Genomic DNA, 24,612 nt, shown 5'->3' with positions numbered 1-24,612 from the left:
TCATTTACTCAAACAGTACACTGACTGAACTGCTGTGAAGAGAGAACTGAAGATGAACACCGAGCCGAGCCAGATAACGAACGAAAGATTGACTGGTTTAGTGTCAGCCACATTAAAAAAGTTAACAGCTTAAGTCATTTGTGGATTAATGCGTATTATAGATGCAAACCGTTTAAAACGATTCAGTTCGATTTGGTGAACTGAATGATTCGTTCGCGAACCGGATATCCAGACTGCTTTGTTTTGAACTCTCTCACAACAGACACGGAAGAGAAGACAATGCTGAATAAAGTCGTCGTTTTTGCTATTTTTGGACCAAAATGTCTTTTCGATGCTTCAAAAAATTCTAACTGACCCTCTGATGTCACATGGACTACTTTGATGATGTTTTTCTTACCTTTCTGGACATGGACAGTATACCGTACACACAGCTTCAATGGAGGGACTGAGAGCTCTCGGACTAAATCTAAAATATCTTAAACTGTGTTCCAAAGATAAACGGAGGTCTCACGGGTTTGAAATGACATGAGGGTAAGTTATTAATTACATAATTTTGCTATTTGGGTGAACTAACCCTTTAAAGCATATCAACACTGAATCATTGTGCGATATACAGTTTTCTATTTTATTTAGATTTCCTTACCTTTTTGTTCTGTTTTTTTTTTCTTCTCTTTTCTTGTGATTTTGATGAACTACTGATAGGCTGGTAATTCATTGACATTTTGTAACTTCGATCAATAATAAATATTACTATTATAGATTAAAGAACATTATCAATAGCATAAGTACAAAAATGTTTATTATGCCAAATAAGCTGTCCAATAGAGACTGGCGCTTGTTGTCAGTGTGGTATCTCGTTAACTTTAAGGTTTTGTAGGCCATGTGTTTGACTGTAGTTTAAAACGTCCTTGAATTATATCAGTTTTGTAAAAATAATAATAATACAGATATCACTTTTTTTCTGTAGATCTTGGGAAAACAATTGAACACAATAAAAGTAAACTGGCATACATTCAGGCAGTAAACTTTAAAGGGCAGTATGTGACTGTGTGATTCAAAATCATTTTAATAGCTAGAGTAAAATAAAAAGCTACAGCTAATACTGTTTGCTCCTATTTTCCGTTCTATCATTAATAATACTAGTTTTTGTTTCCCCCACTTTATTTTAATTTCATTATTATTATTATTATTAATGTACCATAATGATCTAACGGTCGAATAGTCCTCGGTTGCTGAACCATTTCCAGTGAAAATCTTCTTGCCGGCTGGTCAGGAAGCACTTTCCAGAGCCGCGCGCTCCTCCCCCTCCTCCGCCTGATCTCTTTATAAATCCAGAGAGAAAACATTATTATCAGACTGACAGAAGCGTCTCTGTGAGCCACGCACCTCCATATTCTACTATAAAAACAGAAGCACCCATCCATGCTCTCCAACAAGCTTGACGGGCCGCGTCGAGGACGGTCTTTTGACTCCATCAATAAGAGTTACGAAGAGAAGCAACTCAACAAAGAGGTAAGAACAACTTTCGACATATAATCAAAATGATATTGATAATATTTTACATATAAAGCTTAAAAAAATGAATTTAGGGAGAAAAGTCATTGTCATCATTAATGTGCATTTAAATAACTATGATAAAACTTAACACACATTATTATTATTATTATTGAATGCGTATTAACTTCTGATTTGTTGTGCATTGTATACTACAAAATGGTTGTTTTTGTTTATTTTATTAATTTGCTTTTACATGCAGTTGCTGTCCACCACATAGTGCTGGTCTAGTCATATATAGCCTAGCCCTAACCTAAATTTGATTGCATAATGCATCCTACTCAGCCTTTTGAAAATAATGATCTTTACATGTTATTAGCCTGTGAATAACGATTTCGTATTTTAAAAAACGTCAAAAACAAACAGAAGTTCACTCACACGGGATATTAAACATCTGCTGTAGTAGAGAGATTGTCATGCAAATGTGAAAACACCTCAGGTAAAACCCAATGATATACTGATTATAATCTCTCTCTCTCTCTCTATTTAAGTTGAAAAAAACAACTTTTCATAAGACAGACGAGAACAAAGACAAGATACGTTCCTCCAAGAGAGAACATGCTGCAATTGTCTTCTCTCTAAAGAATGAAGTCGGAGGGCTTGTGAAAGCATTAAAATTATTTCAGGTACATTAATATTTCCCTTCTTTAACTGTTACCAGTCTGTTCTTTCTTTCTTTCTTTCTTTCTTGACTATTTTCAGCTTCAGTAGAATCATGTTATACATAACTAAGACATTAATGGTTAAATAGCTAGTAATTCCAGTTAAAGCAATAATAAACAATAACTTTGAAACCCTATTATGGAAAGTATGCACTGTCCAAGAATGAAGTGAATTTATAGATACTGTATCAAGTTCCACCTCCTTCCATGCCACTGCAGTGTAAAAGTTATCATACTTTATAAATCTGGTATGTCTTCAAATATATCCATTATACGAATGAATCTATAAATGTATTTTGAATAGATATTATTCAAACATAAATTTTTCCATTTAAATTTAAAGTGGGCTAAATGAAATTTTTATTCATTATAAACAGGACAGCCAGGTAAAGCTTTTGCATATTGAGTCACGTAAGTCCCGGCGGCGTAACTCAGAGTTGGAAGTACTGGTGGATTGTGACAGTGATCGAGAAACTCTAAAAGATATCGTTCAGCTGCTGCGCAAACAAACAAGCATCATAACCATGGACTCACCTGATAAGTTCTGGACTCCTGCAAACGGTACTGTGTTTTGCTCCTTTATTAGATAGATGAGTATTGCACAGAAATGTGTGTATAAATCTTGCGTAACACTGTAAAAAAAAAATTTCAGATCTTGCTGAGGTGCCTTGGTTCCCCAAGAAGATCTCAGATCTGGATAAGAGTGCCTGTCGTGTTCTGATGTATGGTTCAGATTTGGATGCCGATCATCCGGTCAGTATTTTCTTACATTTTCCTAGATAATAAGGCTATAGAAATTCACTGATAATAGTATTTTTGTCGTGATCATGTAACGCTCTTCAGTATTTGAGCTGCTAAAATATTCCATGACCTTATGTATGTATTTGTTCCTATATGATTTCAGGGATTCAAAGACAACATTTATCGTAAGAGAAGGAAATATTTTGCTGATCTTGCCATGAGTTACAAATAGTATGTTTAACAAAAAGGTTTTAAAACTCTTACATTATTTCCACATATTTATCTTTAATATTGACAAGATTCTCTCTCACTCCGCAGTGGAGAACCTATACCACGTGTGGAGTTTACAGAGGAAGAGGTGAAGACGTGGGGTGTTGTTTTCCGGGAGTTGAATAAGCTGTACCCCACACATGCCTGTCGAGAGCACCTAAACAACCTGCCTCTGCTCACCCAGTTCTGTGGCTACAGAGAGGACAACATACCACAGCTGGAGGACGTGTCCAACTTCCTGAGAGGTGAGACTGAGCGCACACCATCAGTGCACACACAGCCCTAAACTATGTGATGCATTTTAACGTTACAATTGCTACAATACAAGCTGAGAGAAGTATTAGTTGTGTGACCAGGAGAGGGCAGTAGTTATATGGCTGCTGGATGTGTGTTTCAGAGCGAACTGGCTTCACCATTCGCCCTGTTGCTGGGTACTTGTCACCGAGAGACTTTCTAGCTGGTCTGGCCTTCAGAGTGTTTCACTGTACACAATATGTGCGTCACAGCTCAGATCCTCTCTACACTCCTGAACCGTGAGTACAAAGCATACTGTATATCCCTTTATCTCTTCAGGCCTGTTTATTGACACAATCTTTTGAAAAAGGCTTTTATGAAGCAGTACCTATTGTTGAAGCAACACCAACTGTCTGTCACACCTGATGCATGAACATGTAGAAATGAAAACAAACACATCACCTTTTAATCAAACTGAATCCAGATGATTTAAGCAGTTTATATTTTGCACTTTTGGGTTTGGGTTCCATTCTTGGGTGAATCAACTTCATGGATCAAGGTTGAATCATTTAATTTTGTTGCAGTTTGGAACATTGCATAAAAGTTGATTTATTGCAGCATGTATAACAAATATAAGTATAACATGTATAAGCATAACATTGATTTAAAATGATTGGTTTAACTATTTACAATCCTTTGGCATTAAACATTGTTGCAATGTTTTTTTCAACCACATTTCAATGTTTAAACTCCATCACATGATTTCAGAATGATCAAGTTAATAGCCAGTGCTCTCAATAATCATTTTATATATATGGTAGTTATTAAAGTACCCCTATTATGCTTATTTAACAGTCATACATTTATATTTGGTGTCTGCTAGAATACATTTACATGATTTCAAATTAAAAAAACATTTTTTTCATACTGTACGTTGCTGCAGCACCTCTTTTTACAACTGCTTGAAATATTCTTTTTTAGTTCCCATCTCTGAGTTGGCCCATCTAGTCTGTTGTGAATGATCAGTTGGGTTTTTAGCTTCCAAGGCCCCATAAGCAACTGTAAACAATATTATATCTATGGTCACTGTGGCATTGGTATTGGTATAAATTGGTATAAGTTATTTTTATTTTATTTTATTTTTTTGGTGATGTAGCATAGTCATAGAAATAATGGCATGACTACAAACAAAGTGTTTTAGGCAAGTGTTTTCTACTGGAGAGGTTATATCCATTTGGTGTGGACTTTGTTGTGCTTTATCTTTGCAGATGATTTACATGCACAAACAGATTTAGTACATATTAAAGGAAAGGTAAAAATCATAAAAAGCATAAAGGTGCATTTTTAAAGAAATACTCAATGTAGTAATCCAGAAATCAATCATTTTCTGCACAGAGCTGCAACTCTACAGCAGAAACGGTCTTAACATCAAATCTTTATGCAAGGGTGCTTCTGCTTCACTTACACACTGTTTGTATATGTCTTGTGAACTAGTCCTTATTCAGCCTTATTCGGTAATTAAAGAGATCTTCTTGATCTTCTTGTCTGTGTTTTTCAGGGACACATGTCATGAATTGCTGGGTCATGTTCCTCTGTTGGCCGAACCCAGTTTTGCACAGTTCTCTCAGGAATTAGGACTGGCTTCTCTCGGGGCGTCTGATGATGCTGTGCAGAAGTTAGCAACAGTATGTATTTCTTACATTTAGCTTTCCTGCTCTTTACACAGTATATAGGCATAAAGCCTTAATATTGTTTGCACTAGTTTTGATGGTTGGTCTGTTGTTCCATTGTATGTTCCATTGCAGTGCTATTTCTTCACGGTGGAGTTTGGCCTGTGTAAGCAAGAGGGTTCGCTCAGAGCATACGGCGCTGGGCTTCTCTCTTCCATCAGCGAACTTAAGGTGGATACACATTATCAGATTTAGAATTATAGATTACAACTATAATCTTTTTATGCTTAATATAATATCTAGTTTTAACAGTAAATATGAATAAAGTGCTAGATGGTTTTTTAAATGTCTTTAAAAATACCAAAGCTGCATTCATTTGATCAAAATACAATAAAACAAGAATATTGTGAAACTGAACTATTTTCTCTTTAATGGCTGAATTTTCAGCAGCCATTTGTCAATATTCCATTTTTGCATGATCCCCCAGAAATCATGTATGGACTGAGACAGTTCAAATGAACAGCATTTATTTGAAACAGAAATCTTGTGTAACATTATAAATGTTGTTATTGACACTTTTGTTACATCAGCTGATTCCAAAAAACAATCTTATTGACCCTAAATTTTGAGCAGTATTGTAACTGCAGTTAATGCATTTAACTGAAGTGAATGCCTGAAACGCATATGTATTGTTTTGAAGCACTCTCTCTCAGGCTCTGCTAAAATCCTGCCCTTTGAGCCCAGTGTCACCTGTAAACAGGAGTGTCTCATCACCACCTTTCAAGATGTTTACTTTGTTTCGGAGAGCTTTGAGGAAGCCAAATTTAGAATGCGGTAAATCTGTTTTTTAAATAAGTGACTTGGTATTTTTGGACGCCATATCATTGTTGTTTTGTTTTCACCATATATTTCCTCTATTTTATTCTTCACAGTGAATTTGCAAAGACAATTCAGCGTCCATTCTCTCTGAGGTATAATCCGTACACACAGAGCGTGTGTGTGCTGAAGGACATGCCCAGCATCAACGACATGGTCGAGGAGCTCAGACACGAGCTGGACATTGTAGGAGACGCTCTCTGTCGACTCAGTACACACCTTGGCGTCTGAAACCATTATGGCTCTTGCTCATATTAATAGCTTGTATTCCTTCTATCTCTTATATCAAAGCACGTTACTCAACATTCAACTCTGCAATAGTATTATCTCATTATCTGCCTTCTCTGACTGCAGAGGTGAATCACTTGTAATATCTCTGTGAGCACCTTTTCTCTGCTACTGAAAATCTGCCAAATACCACAAAGCACTTAAATATCCAAACACTGCTTTCAAAGTGAGAGACCTTTAAGTGCCCTTTAAGTACACCAACCAGAGTCCTCCACTGCTATTCAAACACAACCACAGCATAAAACTACAGCCATCACATTAAATCATGATCACTATATTCATACAGTCTATTACTCTAACCTCCACTCCAGCTTTAGTCTCTGTAAATACACAGTTCATTCTGTAGAGATTATAATCTTTGAAGACAAAGCTTAGGTTTGAAAAGCACTGCTACAAACTTCATATCTTGAAGTGTTATAGTTTCATCACACATTTGTGTTATAGTTGTTAAATTAACACAGTCTAAGCAAAAACTTAGATGACCAGTTAAGAGCCTTTGTTGCTTTCTCAACATCAAACCTACTGTTTCTTCTAGTAAATGGACCCATTAATTTCTTACTATGTGCTGAATAATTTATTTATTGGTGTTTGTGATATAAAAATATATATCATAACTAATCTATTTCACCTTTTTCTTATTCTGATGTGAATCTGAAACTGTGGTGTGTATATTGTGTGTTTTGTCTTCTGAAGACTGTAATCCTTGCTGTTTGTCCATGTCCATTCATGTTTATGCTTACTGAATGCCAATTAAGTGATTCTTATAGGGAGAGATCAAAATGTAATTAATAAATAAATGTAAAAATGTAGCCAACTTTTATTAAATAATTTGTTATGAATGATATCTGAATTGTATCTAAATGATACAAATGACTCGCATGGTATTACTGAAACAAAGTAGCTCATAAAACCCACTAAACCCAATATTTGTTGCCCTGTAAACATCATCACTCGTCAATAACTGAAGTTACTGTATCCTGCAGTGTGATACTGCAGCCAGCAGAGGGCAGTGCAGTTGTATTACAGTGATGACTTGACTTGAAAGTTACACAATCGATAAAACTTGAAATTCAGGTAAGAAATCCGAGCTATGTTTGCAAAAATCAAGGCATATATTTCCTAAATTGCTTAAAAATACATTTTCTCTAAAAAAAAAATCGAGATAATAACCATTGTGTCTGTAACTGTGCAAAAATACTATTTTGTGTTGACTGCATTTGGTTTGATGTAAGTTATTTTTCATTTAACGTAAGTGTTTCTAGTTTTGTGTTTACAGTTGTGTGGAAATCACAAATATTGCTAAACACATGTAAGCAAACTGTAAGAACCTACAATGCTGATGTGTGCACGGTTGTAATAATTGCTAAACATCTATTTTGTTTATATCATATAAACTATTTATATCATAATAACCCCACTAATGAGTCAATCACATGGCTTAAAGAAAACAGATAGGCTACTGCGCTACGTCCGGTTGAACAAATTTGACGTGCGCTGTTGCTTTGGTCTGCAGTCATTACTGAGGGGGGCGACAGAGTTACTTTATAATATATTTTTGAAACTAAACTGGATGTGGACTTACGTTGGCTTGTTGATGGGGTCTGAACACTCTGGCGGGAGAGAACGCTGCGGATGTTATTTTCGTGTTTTAAGTGCTAGAGTTATGCTCGAAACGTTAAGCCTGGTTTATACTCGACGCGTCCACAGGAGCGCGAAGGTGCGCGCGGCAAAAATGACGTCATTGCGGTGTGGGCGGTCCTGCGCGTTGGGTTCGCAAGACCCAATTTCGCCTGGCGGTGTGCGCGACATTTTTTGTAACAACGCGCGCGGCGCCGCATCCGAAGATGAACGACTTCGAAGCGACTTTGTCCGAGCTGGTTCGTCTGTACCAGCATATTTATGATCCCTCCATGCTGCATTAATAAACTTCTTTTATATTACTTTCAGCAATTAATAATACAAACTCAGTTACTGTGAACTAATATTAACAAACTATAAAAATTGTATTTTCATTAACATTGCCAAAGAATAAAAGGTAACGCATGTCTACAGTGGTCAACATTTGAAGTGGATCTGAAGTTTATCAAAGTTGTCCAAAGACAACAACAGGTATTGGTCATAATTCATGTATAACTTTGATGAAAGGTTTTGCTCCACTTCAAATGTTGCCTACTGTACACTAAATGACATTACATTTACGAGATGCTAAATATCAAAAGAGTCTATGTATATCTTCTCAACATCATATTTTGTTCTCATTTCAAATCAGTGATTGGTCTATGAGCATATTGATACTGTTTATATAACAAGAATGAAAACACACCTTCTGCGTTACATTTTTTTGTTTTATTACAAACGTTGTAATAACATATACATGTAAATAGAAAATAGGTATTGTGAAACACAAAACAAACACAAGACAACATCAACACTGTTCAATTACTTTATTGCTAGTTTGCAACTTCACTGTAGACAGCCCCTTCTGACGACAGAGTCCTGCCAAGGTACAAGTCCCTGTTCTGTGTTAAAAAATGACTTCAGGTCATTTCTCACTGCAACTGCAGCCCGGGATGCTCGTGCAGATGACATTCTTCCTGCTGCAATCAAGCCGTTGTCCCCAGACACAAACCTTCTCCATTCTCCTGCCATCTGTTCCCCCGTTGCTGTGGTACCATCTGCAAAATTGGGTGGAATGTACTTGGATGCAGTAGATGTTGCAGCATCAGTGAGGGTTAACATATTGTGAAGAGCCACACAAGCCTTCACAACATCCACAGCTTTCTCAGGATGAAATTCCATTGGCCGTCCAAGAATCCTCCAGCGAGCAGCAAGGATACCAAAAGTGTTCTCGATGACTCGCCTGGCCCGTGAGTGTCTGTAATTGTAAACTTTACGAGCATCATCCAAGTTAACACCTGTAAAACAAACAAGAGCACAGATTAAAGATAATGTTCTTTCTTGCATTTTTCATATCAAATACATGTTATATTAATTTATGGCACAATTTGATTTTGTTTTTACCTGGATATGGGCGCACCAGGTTCACATGGAGTGGAAACGCAGCATCTCCCAGGAACACATGTGGCAGTTTGATGTTGGTGCCCGGCAGGTTTTCAGGCTGTGGGAATTCAAGAGTGCTGTTAAGAAGTCTGGAACCAAAAATACTGTCCTTGAAAATTCCACCATCACTTTCACGTCCATACGAGCCAATGTCCACCATGGTGAAACGATACTTAGCATCACAGACTGCCATTAGAACAATGGAGTGGGTTCCTTTATAGTTGAAAAAGTCACTTCCAGCATTTGGGGGTGCCTTGATTAGGACGTGTTTCCCATCCACACACCCCAAACAGTTGGGAAAGTTCCACACTCTCCAAAATTCATTCTTGATGTCAAGCCACTCGTTGCCTTTTGGTAGCGAGACAAAATCACCTTTTAAAGCAGTCCAGATTGCTTGGCAGACCTCACTCACTATCACTGAGACTGTGGTCGATCCCAATTTGTAGCTGGAGGCAACACATTTTTGGGAACTTCCAGATGAAAGTATGCGAAGCGTGACAGCCAGTTTCTCTTGCATACTTACTGGGCTACTGTGGGTTCTTTTATGGTCCAAATAAGGTTTGATACGGTGTAGCAAATCGTCGAACCGCTGAGCAGAGATTCGAAAGTAGCCAAAGTGCATTTGCTCGTCCACTGCATGCATTTCTTTGATAAGAGCACTGTACTCTCCATCTCTTTGCCGAGTGGTGTTTAAAGGGCGGACATACCATCTTCTTCTCCTCCTTTGTCTTTTAGTTAACATCAACAAACACAACAATTCTTCTTCAGCATTCAGCACGTCCAGAGCCAGAGGCGCCATGTTCTCAGTGTTGTTGTTCCGGCAAACTACTTCTTCGCCGCCGATTCCAGGTGGTTTAGAGGAGAATTACTCCGAGTCGCCCCCTGTCGGTTAAAAAAATAGTACAACGGCGAGCGCGTCAAGTATTCATTCGATTCACATGACGTCACTGTAGCTTTGCGCCGCCATCTTTGCGACCGACGGTCTGAATATGCCTGCAATACTATACATGTACATACATAACTGCACATAATATACATGTACATACATAACTGCATTTTTGGAATATACCTGCCTACAATTGTCAATTTGTATATTGTCATTTCTTATCTACTTATTTGTATTTTTTGTATTTTTATATTCTTTTATTATGTGTTTTATGTTCTGTCGCTGTCATTCTGTTGTACTGCGGAGCTTCTGTCACGAAAACAAATTCCTCGTATGTGTAAACATACCTGGCAATAAAGCTCATTCTGATTCTGATTCTGATTCTGATATGTTGTGCGGTTGGCTGCAACAACAGCCGAAAGAGGAACCCCGAATTGTTATTCTATTATATACCTAAAGAAAAGGATAGAAGAAAGAAGTGGTTAGCTGCCATTCGAAAAGATCACTGGACACCCACATCTCACTCCTTACTATGCAATGAACACTTCGTGTCAGGTAAGTTAAGCCTTCAGCCCATGTGATGCGTTTGTGTTGTATTATTTGCTATTTGTATTTAGGTGATTATAAGCCGAAGCCGGCTTCATATGTTTTGTGTGCAAAGGCAAGCGTGAATTTAAAATAATGAAAACCAGGACATTTTCATCACTTTTTTAAAAATCAGCCAGGACGGCCAGGACAGGGCGTTAAAACAGGACATGTCCTGGGAAAACAGGACGTTTGGTCACCCTAGATTAATGACAGCTAGCCGTGTGCCGGCCCGTGGCTACCAGCTGTTAGCCACTTAGCTAGCTAACAACTCGCTACCTAGTCAGAGCAAACTACCACCAAAATCATACATTTGAAATTGTTTTTATAATACCTACATTTCCCATGATTAAATATAAATCCTTGGTGGCCAGGTGCCGCACTTTCACGTTTTTCACCCATCCAGCCACAGCATATTGATACGCATCTGTACTCTTGAAAGCCTTCAAGCGATCCCCACTGTATGGGGAGGGGTTATGTACAAGATATATATATATATCATGGAAGGCCAATTTGGGCAAGTCTGGGGCAGATAATAATGGACAAAAGAAAACTGGGGGTAACAAATAAGGATCGGAGCCTAAAATAGAAATCTCTCTCTCTCATTCAAATGGGCAGTTTGGGCGGCCATACCGGGCGAGTCAGTCGCAAATATGGCGGCGTTCTATTTGTAGTGACGTAGGTGGCATCTTTGAATAAACGCCTCGTCCGTTTGCGGAGGTGCGCGCGCAGTCTGTGGAGACTCGCGCTGCGGAGCCAGGCGAAAGTATAAACAAGGCTTTATAGGGTGTGAACTGGACTGGGAATGGTATGGAAAGTGTAAGGGGAAGTGATGTTTCAGGAAGTGAATGTGAGGGAATGGGAAAGTGGAGCATGGATGAAAGTCAGGGGTAAAAAGCGGAGAAAAAAAGGATAAATCAAAATCTAGTGATGAAGGGAAATAAGTAGTATTGCGGAAAGGAGGAGAATACAAAGTATTTGTGAAATTGGTTCGTGAGGGATCTACATTTGAAGATTGGAGTCCAATACAACTAACCAAAGCAATACATAAGGAATTTGGAGAGGTAAGGAGCACAAAAAAGATGAGAGATGGATGTCTAATGGTTACATGTAAGGATGAAGAACAGCAAAGAAAGGCAATCAGAATTAATAAAATAAATGGCAAAGGAGTCAAGTGTTCAGTGGTGCTTGACAAGAAACTTGTAAGGGGAGTAATTTCAGGTATCCCATTAAGGGAATCTGTGGATGATGTCAAAGGAAGCATAAATAATGCCAAAGTAAAGGAAGCAAAGCGACTAAAAACGAGACGAGTTATTACTGATAGTCTCTCAATTGTGATAACATTTGAAGAAGATAAACTTCCAGAAAGAGTATTTGTTGGATACATGAGTTATGAAGTTAAGATGTATATTCCACCACCACTTTGATGTTTTAAGTGTCAAAAGTTCGGACATGTAGCTGCAGTGTGTAAGGGGAAACAAAGATGTAGTAGGTGTAGTGGAGAGCATGAGTATGGGAAGTGTGATAAGGACGCAAAGTTAAAATGTAGTAATTGTGGGGGGGAACACAGCTCAGCATACAGTGGATGTGAAGTAAGCAAGAGAATGCAGGAAGTACAGAGGCTCAAAGTAAATCAAGGTTTATCTTATGCGGAAGCAACAAAGACTGTTAAAAGGGCAGTGGTAGGTCCAGCTTCAAATGTTAAAGAGGGAAGACAGTGTACAAAGTGTGACAAAATCAAAGAAGAAACATTGATTGTATCAAAAAATAACTTTGTGTTATTCATGGCTGAGATCGTCAATTATTCAGCACAGACAACAAGTAGGACAGAGAGAATTAAAATTATAGTTAGATCCACTGAGAAATTCTTGAATGTGAAAGAGTTGTTGTGGGAATCAGTTAGTGACACTTTGAATGAAGAGGTACAACAATCGCAAGGATGGGTTGGATCGGGTTAATGGTCTTGATTATATTGCAATGGAATGCCCGGAGTTTAATAGCGAATGGACAGGAAAAATTAAATTAAAAATTAAAAATTATGTTGATAATCAGTGTGTAAAACCCAATGTTATTTGTATACAGGAAACTTGGATGATTCCCAAACTGGATTTTAGTATTAAAGGATATTCCTCAATAAGGAGAGATAGAGAAAATGGAAAAGCTGGGGGAGTTATAAATTTTATACAAAAAGGCATTCAGTATAGGGAAATTAAAAGAGGGAAAGATCTAGAATACATTGTTGTTGAGATTTGGTCAAAAGAGGGTAATATAGAAATAATACATTTTTATAATCCATGTAGGCAATTAGAATCAAGTCAATTAGCAGAAATTTGGAAGGATACAAAAGGGAGAGTGATATGGTGTGGTGATTTTAATGCCCATAGCACACTGTGGGGGGTTAAGAATGATGGTAATGGGGATGTGATTCTAGAATTTATGGATGAAGAAGAGTTAGTTTGTCTTAATGATGGTTCAGGTACAAGAATGGATGTTGTTAAGGGAACAGAATCAGCAATATACCTCACATTAGCTACAATAACATTAGCAGACAAGTGTGAGTGGGAGGTTTTGAAGGACAATGTAAGGGAAACAGGTCAATTTAGCTCAAAGGGAATCATTTAAGATTTTAAAGGGAATTTGAACAGAATCACTGTTTCACGGCTGATCACTGAGACGCCCTGCGATTCACTGAACGAGCCGTTTAACATCAAATCTGCGCTGGATATTAATATCCAAAGTATAGTGAAAACACTATCAATTAGCCAGTAACAAGATCGGCAGTTTAAGACATTAACTTGTAAGCACAAAACACAAGATACTTCTCTTTTCAATATAAATAAGGCTTTATTAGATAAATCTAAGACATATAAACTAATCTAACACATAAACGCACACACTCACACATTCACACAAGTTGCAGGAAGATTGAAAGTTAGGGAAAGATGAGTTTAAGAGAATGGAAATGTGGAATCCCAAGTTTACAGCAATACGTTAAATTGCATAAACATGAACAACCATCAATCACTTAAGTAACCCTCGCATTGAGTTCCTCAATGAGGTTAAAATTATATTAGATACACCAGCACAAATGTCTGAAGGTACATTGCCTGTGTAAAGTTGTCGCTGATTGGCTGGAAGTTCAGTAGTCGTTGAAGTGACGTCTTGGGAAGCCCTGGTTGGGCGTTGGCTGAAGACGGAGTTGTGTGCGGGTTGAAGTTGAAACTCGACGTTACAAAACTTAACTCAGAACACGAAACTCTCAAACGGAAAAGAAAAGAAGTAAAGTTTGACGAGACTAGGTGGTGTTCCTTCTCATCGTGGCTAAGTAGCAGCAGGCATGCAGGCTAAAGCACGCTGGAACCACGCTCAAAGAACAGTGATGACAAACAGCATGGCTAAAAGCTAAAGCTAAGAAGCAAAGCTAAAAGCAAACTAAAAGCAGACATGACTAATAGCAGAAGCATAGCTAGAGACTAAAAGCAGGATTTTATGGTGTCCTGAGTATTTAAACTGGCCTGTTGGCCACACCTCAAATGTTGTCTTGACCAATCAGATATTGTCTTGGCTCGGGGGCATCATAAATCAAATGTTTATCTTACCAAGCATGTGGTCCGAATTTTCCCGCTCTTGCAGGGTCTAATTTTGGACACGATTCCTATAACCAGAATATGATATATTTGACAAATAATTGATTGTCTGGACTAATTCAAGCAAGCAGATTCGATTACGTAGATACCAGACATGACTATGTATCCTTAAGCTATCCCATAGTTATTAAAAGACATACACAATAAGTGATTATAACATGATAGTCAAATGTGTGGGTTACATATATCATGCTGATGATACTCAGCTCTATATTTCTTCGCAGCCCGGTGAAACACACCAATTTGAAAAACTAATGGATTGCATAGTCGATATAAAAAACCGGATGACGAGTAATTTCTTACTGCTAAATTCTGAAAAAACAGAGGTGTTAATTATAGGACCTAAAAACTCTGCTTGTAATAACCTAGAACACTGTCTAAGACTTGATGGTTGCTCTGTCAATTCTTCGTCATCAGTGAGGAACCTAGGTGTGCTATTTGATCGCAATCTTTCCTTAGAAAGCCACGTTTCTAGCATTTGTAAAACTGCATTTTTCCATCTCAAAAATATATCTAAATTACGGCCTATGCTCTCAATGTCAAATGCAGAAATGTTAATCCATGCATTTATGACCTCAAGGTTAGATTATTGTAATGCTTTATTGGGTGGTTGTTCTGCACGCTTAGTAAACAAACTACAGCTAGTCCAAAATGCAGCAGCAAGAGTTCTTACTAGAACCAGGAAGTATGACCATATTAGCCCGGTCCTGTCAACACTGCACTGGCTCCCTATCAAGCATCGCATAGATTTTAAAATATTGCTTATTATTTATAAAGCCCTGAATGGTTTAGCACCTCAGTATTTGAATGAGCTCCTTTTACATTATAATCCTCTACGTCCGCTACGTTCTCAAAACTCAGGCAATTTGATAATACCTATAATATCAAAATCAACTGCAGGCGGCAGATCCTTTTCCTATTTGGCGCCCAAACTCTGGAATAACCTACCTAACATTGTTCGGGAGGCAGACACACTCTTGCAGTTTAAATCTAGATTAAAGACCCATCTCTTTAACCTGGCATACACATAACATACTAATATGCTTTTATTATCCAAATCCGTTAAAGGATTTTTCACTGCAGTCACCCGGATCCAGTACGTATCCAGACCAGATGGTGGATCAGCACCTAGAAAGGACCTCTACATCCCTGAAAGACAGCGGAGACCAGGACAACTAGAGCCCCAGATACAGATCCCCTGTAAAGACCTTGTCTCAGAGGAGCACCAGGACAAGACCACAGGAAACAGATGATTCTTCTGCACAATCTGACTTTGCTGCAGCCTGGAATTGAACTACTGGATTCGTCTGGTCAGAGGAGAACTGGCTCCCCAACTGAGCCTGGTTTCTCCCAAGGTTTTATTCTCCATTCTGTCACCGATGGAGTTTCGGTTCCTTGCCGCTGTCGCCTCTGGCTTGCTTAGTTGGGGACACTTCATCTACAGCGATATCGTTGACTTGATTGCAAATAAATGCACAGACACTATTTAACTGAACAGAGATGACATAACTGAATCCAATGATGAACTGCCTTTAACTATCATTTTTGCATTATTGACACTGTTTTCCTAATGAATGTTGTTCAGTTGCTTTGACGCAATGTATTTTGTTTACTATTGTATTTTGTCAATGTCATTGACATTGACATTGACATATAAATGAATATGGAGTTAAGCGATGGACTGATATTCATTCAAAAGTCATTTTGGAGTTCATTTTGGTCCATATACATGTAGAAAAGACAGGTTCTTTGCCATTCTCTTGGCAAAGATGTCTGTGGAGACCAGAGGTTCAAAGCCCCTTCCCCCTTGTAGTACTCTCATGGGTTTACACATGATGTCCTGGAGTTGCTTATCAATTACGAACAACAAATTTGACAAATCTCTTCTCCGAATTGAAATTGTCAATAATTGTTCTAGTGGTGTTAATGTTGAAAGCTGTTCTGTGAAAGCTTTGGTTGGTTGGTTATCTTGCTTGGGACTTGTGGCACAGAATGTTTTATGACTTCCTGTTGCCTTACTGAGGAATTCAGCTCGTGTTTCAGCCACAGCCCTGATCGACTTTTTAATTTGTCTGGTTCGAGTCATTTCTGCTACAACAACGATATAGGTAGTGATCACTTCCCTATTAAAATTCAGGTAGGAATGGAAGTTGTAATTGAACATGAAGTTAAAAATGAGAGATGGATTTTAGAGAAAGCAGATTGGGAAAATTTTAGAGAGATTAGTGAGGAAATGATGTCAGCAGTAGATAGAAATACAGATATTGAAAGTTTGTGTAAAGATATTAGTGTTGGAATAATCAGGGCTGCAAGTGTAGCCATTCCAAAATCTAAACCTAAGAAGCTAGGTAAAATAGTACCATGGTGGACCAGTGTGTGCAAAAAAGCAATTAAAGATAGGAATAAAGTTTTTAGAGTTTTGAAAAGAACACATAATTATCAAAACCTAATTGAATTTAAGAAATCTCAAGCAGTTGTAAGGAAAACCATAAGGGAGGCTAAGAATGGTTGTTGGAGAAGGTTCTGTGACTCTATAGGAAGAACTACTCCAGTGGAGAGAGTTTGGGGCATGATAAAGAAAATGAAAGGGAGTGGAAAAGAATATGATTATCCGGGATTGATTGAAGGTCAAAATGTTATCACTAATAGTAATGGCAAAGCAGAGATAATGGCTAAGACATTTAGTAAGGTACATAGTAATGAAAAACTTAGTCAACAGGAAAAGAGGGCAAGAGCAGAAACAGTTGGAAATTATCGACAAGAATTTGATAATGCAGATATGATAGGAGGGGTGTTGAATGAATTATTCACAATAACTGAACTTAATAATGCATTAAGGAAATTAGGTAAACCGTCTCCAGGGGGGGATGGGATTTGTTATTCTATGTTGGAGAACTTAACTGATAAAGGAAAGGAAGTGTTAATGTGTCTTTACAATAAGGTTTGGACAGAGGGAATAATTCAAAGAGGATGGAAAGAATCAATAATTATCCCTATTAAAAAAACTGGGAAAGATCCACAGATTCTTAGCAGCTACAGACCAATAGCACTTACATCCCAAATGGGGAAAACAATGGAAAGAATAATAAATGAGAAAATGACAGGCTTGTATAGACAGTTGAGACAAAAGGATTGATACAAAATTATCAGAGTGGTTTTAGAAGAGGTAGAGGTACCATGGATCCATTAGTATATTTAGAGGATGCAATAAGAAGAGCTCAAGTAAATAAGGAATCAGTTGTGGCTGTCTTTTTCGATATTGAAAAAGCATATGACATGATGTGGAAGGAAGGCCTGTTGATTAAATTAAGCCATATGGGAATCAAGGGAAGAATTTTTAATTGGATTAAGGAATTCTTGTCAGGTAGAACAATAATGCTGAAGATAAAAGGGGTGATAAGTGAGCGACATCAGGTAGAAAATGGTATTCCGCAGGGGAGTATTGTTTGTTTACTGTGTTGAGACGTGCTGCGTTTGGTCTCGTACTCTATCGCATACGTTGTCAGTGTTGTGCGCTTGCTTAGACCGCTTAGACCTTTGTTGTGATAAACAGTAAAGTGTTTAATATATATACAGCGCAGTCTTAACAATCTGCACACTTTGCCTATATTTGCTAATACACTACTTTCTTTTTCTATTGGTTTCTGGAATTGCCAGTCTGCTGTAAACAAAGCTGATTTCATTACTTCTATTATTAGTCATTCAAAGCTCAATCTCATGGCCCTAACAGAGACCTGGATCAAACCAGAGGACACTGCTACACCTGCAGCACTGTCCAATAATTTCTCATTTTCCCACTCCCCCCGTTTGACTGGAAGAGGTGGAGGTACTGGTCTGCTCATCTCTAATGATTGGAAATTTAATTCTTTACCATCTTTGGGTATCAACCGCTCCTTTGAATCTCATTCAGTTACTGTTACCTACCCTTTTAAAATACATTTTGTAGTTGTCTATCGACCCCCAGGACCACTGGGTAACTTTTTGGATGAATTAGATGTGTTGCTCTCTACCTTTTCTGAGGATGGTACTCCCCTAGTTATGCTTGGAGATTTCAACATCCATCTAGATAAACCTCTGTTTGCTGATTTCCACACTCTGCTTGCCTCTTTTGATCTCAACCGAGTGTCAACTACTGCTGCTCACAAATCAGGCAACCAACTGGACCTTATTTATACACGACACTGCTCTACTGATCATGTTCTGGTTACTCCATTGCACACGTCGGATCACTTCCTCCTCACTCTTAACCTCAAAATGGTCCCTGCCACATCACTTACCCCTCCACATGTCATCTTTCGACGTAAACTACGCACGCTTTCACCCACCCGGCTATCTGCAATGGTTTCATCTTCACTTCCTTCCCCTAAACTGTTTGCATCTTTGGATGCTACCATAACAAAATTAACAATTCGTCTAACTCTCGCATGCTTTTTAAAACATTTTCCTCACTTCTTTGTCCTCCTTCTCCACCTCCTGCTTCATCTCTAATAGCTGATGACTTTGCAACGTTTTTCATTAATAAAATTAAACGCATTAGTGCACAATTTTCCACACCACAATCAGTCAAGCTCATATCACCAGCAAACATACACTCATTTACATCCTTCTCTTCACTCTCTGAGGCAGAAGTCTCAAAACTCATCCTTTCTAATCACCCTACTACTTGCCTGCTTGATCCTATTCCATCTCATCTCCTTCAAGCCATTTCTCCTGCAGTTGTACCTGCACTCACTCACATCATCAACACATCCCTCCACACTGGTGTTTTTCCCTCATCATTTAGACAGGCACGTATAAATCCACTACTTAAGAAACCCAACCTCAACCCATCTCTTTTAGAGAACTACAGACCAGTTTCCCTTCTTCCTTTCATTGAAAAAACACTTGAACGAGCTGTGTTCAACCAAGTCTCTACATTTCTCACAAACAACAACCTCCTTGACAGCAACCAATCTGGCTTCAGAAGTGGGCATTCAACTGAGACGGCCTTGCTCTCAGTTGTTGAAGCTCTAAGACTGGCAAGAGCAGAATCCAAATCTTCAGTACTTATCCTGCTTGATCTGTCCGCTGCTTTTGACACGGTTAACCACCAGATCCTCCTATCAACCCTACTGGCAAAAAGCATCTTATGAACCACACTTCAATGGTTTGAGTCCTACCTATCATATAGGTCCTTCAAAGTATCTTGGAGAGGTGAGGTATCCAAGTCACAACATCTAACTACTGGGGTGCCTCAGGGCTCAGTTCTTGGACCACTTCTCTTCTCTGTCTACATGGCATCATTAGGTTCTGTCATTCAGAAACATGGCTTTTCATACCACTGCTATGCTGATGACACTCAACTCTACCTCACATTCCATCCTGATGATCCGACGGTTGCTATTCGGATCTCAGCTTGTCTAACAGACATTTCTTCCTGGATGATGGACCATCACCTTCAACTCAACCTTGCTAATACAGAACTGCTTGTGATTCCAGCAAACCCATCGTTTCATCACAATTTCACCATCAAGTTAGGCACATCAACCATAACTAAGTTATGATGGATGATCAGCTGACTTTCTCAGACCACATTGCTAAAACTGTCCGATCCTGCAGATTTGCTTTATTCAACATCAAGAAGATCAAGCCCTTTCTTTCGAAACATGCAGCACAACTCCTTGTTCAAGCTCTTGTTCTGTCCAGGCTGGACTATTGCAATGCCCTCTTGGCAGGTCTTCCAGCCAATTCTATCAAACCTTTACAATTAATTCAGAACGCGGCAGCAAGATTAATTTTTAATGAGCCAAAAAGAATACACGTCACACCTCTGTTTATCAATTTGCACTGGCTTCCAATAGCTGCTCGCATAAAATTCAAGGCATTAATGTTTGCCTACAAAACTACCACTGGCTCTGCACCCATTTACCTAAATTTGTTACTTCAGACTTATGTGCCCTCTAGAAGCTTGCATTCTGCAAGTGAACGTCCCTTGATTGTGCCATCCCAAAGAAGCACAAAGTCACTTTTACGGACTTTTAAATTAAATGTTCCCTCCTGGTGGAATGACCTCCCCAACTCAATCCGAGCAGCTGAGTCCTTAGCCATCTTCAAGAATCGGCTGAAAACACATCTCTTCCATCTTTATTTGACCCTCTAACTTTAACACTCACTATTCTAATTCTATTCTTTAAAAAAATCTACCTACATTTCTAATCTTTTTGTATTCTATTTTCTTTTCATTTATTATGAAATTGTATATGTGTGTATGTGTATGTGAAAAGATCTCTAACACTAGCTTGCTCTATTCTTTTTTTATTCTATCGGTTATTTTTTAATTTTTATTTATTTATTTTTATTATTTAAAATCCCATGCTACGTGTACTGTGTTAACCTAACTGAGACTTGTTATAGCACTTATATATCATTGCTCTTTTTGTTGTTTTTGATTGCTTCCACTGTCCTCATCTGTAAGTCGCTTTGGATAAAAGGGTCTGCTAAATGAATAAATGTAAATGTAAATGAGTATTATCAGTCCTTTATTGTTTTCCATTATGATAAATGATATTTTAAGGAGGTGGAGAATTTTGTGGATGTGGCATTGTTTGCAGATGATGGTGCATTATGGAAGAGAGGGAGAAATGTTGATTTTGTAGTGGGTAAGATACAGCAAGTAGTGGATAAGTGGTCCATTAGATGGGGTTTTAGGATATCAATTGATAAAACTAAAACAATATAATATAAAAATAAAATTGTCAACTAATGAATTGGAAAGGGTTGATACATTTAAATACCTGGGCATATGGTTTGATCAAAGATTAACATGGGCAGTGCATATACAAAAAATAATTGATAAATGCAAGAAAACTATAAATGTAATGAGGTGTCTATGTGGAGTTGATTGGGGAGCTAGTAGATCTGCAATGAGAACAATTTACACAGGTTTGATAAGGTCAGTATTAGATTATGGAAGCATAATATATGGGTCTGCAGCCAAAAATTGGTTGAGCAAGTTGGATGTGATACAAAATCAAGCATTAAGATTGTGTTGTGGTGCTGTCAAAACTACACCAGTGACAGCTATCCAAGTGGAGGTGGGAGAAATGCCTCTCCACCTTAGAAGAGATCAGCTGGCCATTGTGTTTTGGGCAAACTTGAGGGGTCATAATGGAAACCATATGAGTCAATCAGTTTTGAAGAAATGCCAAGAGTGTGGAAATGCTCAAGTCAGAAGTTTTGGTTGGGTGATCAATGATAAGGTAAATGAAATGGGGTTTAATGATCTTAAAGTAAGTACTACTGTACCTTTCCCAGTTGTTCCACCATGAGAATATAAAGAAATGGCTATTGATTTGGGGTTGTTAGAAGAAAAGCAAGGAAATGGTATGGACAAGTATGGGGTGCAGAGATATTTAATGGAGAGGTAAAGAGAGGATGTAAGTATATATACAGATGCATCTAAACAGAGTGATAAAAGAATGGGGGTAGCATATGTCATCCCAAAATTAAAAGTAGAAGTAGGTAAAAGAATCAGTGATGATTTGGCAGTTTATACAGCGGAGTTGGTCGCTGTGTGGCTAGCTCTGCTTTGGGTGGAAGTTAAAAGGCCAAGGAAGGCAGTAATTGCTTCAGATTCAAGCTCAGCTTTGATCAGCATCAAAACATGTCAGTCAAAATCAAGACAGGATATTATAATAGAAATAATACAAATTGCAAATTAATCTGGTACAATTAGGAACTGAGATAACTCTTATATGGGTACCAGCTCATATAGGAGTCGTAGGAAACGAGTTGGCAGACAAATGTGCTAAGAAAGCAGCTGGAAATTCCAATGTAGATATTGAGGTTAATTATAGCAAAGCTGAAATTAAGAGTATAGTTAAAAACATTATTAAGGGCAAATGGCAAACATTATGGGACAATGGGCAGACTGGAAGACAGTTTTATAATATCCAGAATAAAGTGGGAAAGGGCAGAAATATGAACAGAAGCAAGGAGGAGGAGGATGTGTTGTCAAGAATGAGGTATGGACACACAAGAGTAAATAAAACTTTGGTAATAATAAAGAAACATGATGAAGGCAATTGTGAATTATGTGAATGCCCAGAGTCTGTAGAGCATGTTATACTTCAATGTCCTAAATATTAGGAAGAAAGACAAAGATTAAGTTCACAATTACAAATAAAACAGTTAAGATTAAACTTAGAAGAAATCCTACAAAGAAGCTCAGGTGAAATATGTTTTAAATATATATTTAGTTTCCTAAGGAATACAGGACTAATTAAAAGAATGTAGGTGATGTGTTTTTTTTTTTTTAATTGGAAAGGTTAGAATCCAGTACCACACCCCAGTCCAGCAGGTGGCGGTAATGCACTATTAAAGTTAGTTGCCAACTGCCAAAAAAATTTAAAGAAGAAGAAGAAACTGGATGTGCTATGCAGCTGGATACACTCGCTGAGTCCCAATTCGCATACTATCCATCCTAAATACAACCCGAATTCCGGAAAAGTTGGGACGTTTTTTAAATTTTAATAAAATGAAAACTAAAGGAATTTCAAATCACATGAGCCAATATTTTATTCACAATAGAACATAGATAACGTAGCAAATGTTTAAACTGAGAAATTTTACACTTTTATCCACTTAATTAGCTCATTTAAAATTTAATGCCACAGGTCTCAAAAAAGTTGGCACGGGGGCAACAAATGGCTAAAAAAGCAAGCAGTTTTGAAAAGATTCAGCTGGGAGAACATCTAGTGATTAATTAAGTAAATTGATATCAGGTCTGTAACATGATTAGCTATAAAAGCTTTGTCTTAGAGAAGCAGAGTCTCTCAGAAGTAAAGATGGGCAAAGGCTCTCCAATCTGTGAAAGACTGCGTAAAAAAATTGTGGAAAACTTTAAAAACAATGTTCCTCAACGTCAAATTGCAAAGGCTTTGCAAATCTCATCATCTACAGTGCATAACATCATCAAAAGATTCAGAGAAACTGGAGAAATCTCTGTGCGTGAGGGACAAGGCCGGAGACCTTTATTGGATGCCTGTGGTCTTCGGGCTCTCAGACGACACTGCATCACTCATCCGCATGATTGTGTCAATGACATTACTAAATGGGCCCAGGAATACTTTCAGAAACCACTGTCGGTAAACACAATCCGCCGTGCCATCAGCAGATGCCAACTAAAGCTCTATCATGCAAAAAGGAAGCCATATGTGAACATGGTCCAGAAGCGCCGTCGTGTCCTGTGGGCCAAGGCTCATTTAAAATGGACTATTTCAAAGTGGAATAGTGTTTTATGGTCAGACGAGACCAAATTTGACATTCTTGTTGGAAATCACGGACGCCGTGTCCTCCGGGCTAAAGAGGAGGGAGACCTTCCAGCATGTTATCAGCGTTCAGTTCAAAAGCCAGCATCTCTGATGGTATGGGGGTGCATAAGTGCATACGGTATGGGCAGCTTGCATGTTTTGGAAGGCTCTGTGAATGCTGAAAGGTATATAAAGGTTTTAGAGCAACATATGCTTCCCTCCAAACAACGTCTATTTCAGGGAAGGCCTTGTTTATTTCAGCAGGACAATGCAAAACCACAAACTGCAGCTATAACAACAGCATGGCTTCGTCGTAGAAGAGTCCGGGTGCTAACCTGGCCTGCCTGCAGTCCAGATCTTTCACCTATAGAGAACATTTGGCGCATCATTAAACGAAAAATACGTCAAAGACGACCACAAACTCTTCAGCAGCTGGAAATCTATATAAGGCAAGAATGGGACCAAATTCCAACAGCAAAACTCCAGCAACTCATAGCCTCAATGCCCAGACGTCTTCAAACTGTTTTGAAAAGAAAAGGAGATGCTACACCATGGTAAACATGCCCCGTCCCAACTATTTTGAGACCTGTAGCAGAAATCAAAATTGAAATGAGCTCATTTTGTGCATAAAATTGTAAACTTTCTCAGTTTAAACATTTGCTATGTTATCTATGTTCTATTGTGAATAAAATATTGGCTCATGTGATTTGAAAGTCTTTTAGTTTTCATTTTATTAAAATTTAAAAAACGTCCCAACTTTTCCGTAATTCGGGTTGTAGTATGCGAAACTAGAATTAGTACGTCCCAAATCGTAGTATGTTGAAAAGAGTATTCCAAAGATACCCGGAT

At 38.2% G+C, this 24,612-nt stretch overlaps 1 protein-coding gene across 1 annotated transcript; it reads left to right on the top strand.

Moving 5' to 3' along the window:
* Positions 1-1,264: 1,264 nt before the first annotated feature.
* Positions 1,265-7,135, top strand: LOC132121305 (tryptophan 5-hydroxylase 1-like). The gene is made up of 11 exons (XM_059530587.1): positions 1,265-1,512; positions 2,046-2,180; positions 2,594-2,777; positions 2,869-2,969; positions 3,121-3,188; positions 3,276-3,472; positions 3,625-3,760; positions 5,020-5,146; positions 5,267-5,362; positions 5,832-5,965; positions 6,064-7,135. Exons 1-11 carry the CDS (start codon positions 1,423-1,425, stop codon positions 6,236-6,238), a joined length of 1,443 nt encoding a protein of 480 aa, XP_059386570.1. The 5' UTR covers positions 1,265-1,422; the 3' UTR covers positions 6,239-7,135.
* The last annotated feature ends 17,477 nt before the right edge of the window (positions 7,136-24,612 follow it).

This window comes from Carassius carassius, chromosome 3 (genome assembly GCF_963082965.1).
Source record: "Carassius carassius chromosome 3, fCarCar2.1, whole genome shotgun sequence".
Lineage (NCBI taxonomy): Eukaryota > Metazoa > Chordata > Actinopteri > Cypriniformes > Cyprinidae > Carassius > Carassius carassius.
Note: the sequence above shows the minus strand (reverse complement) of the source record. Positions and strands in the feature narration are given on the sequence as shown.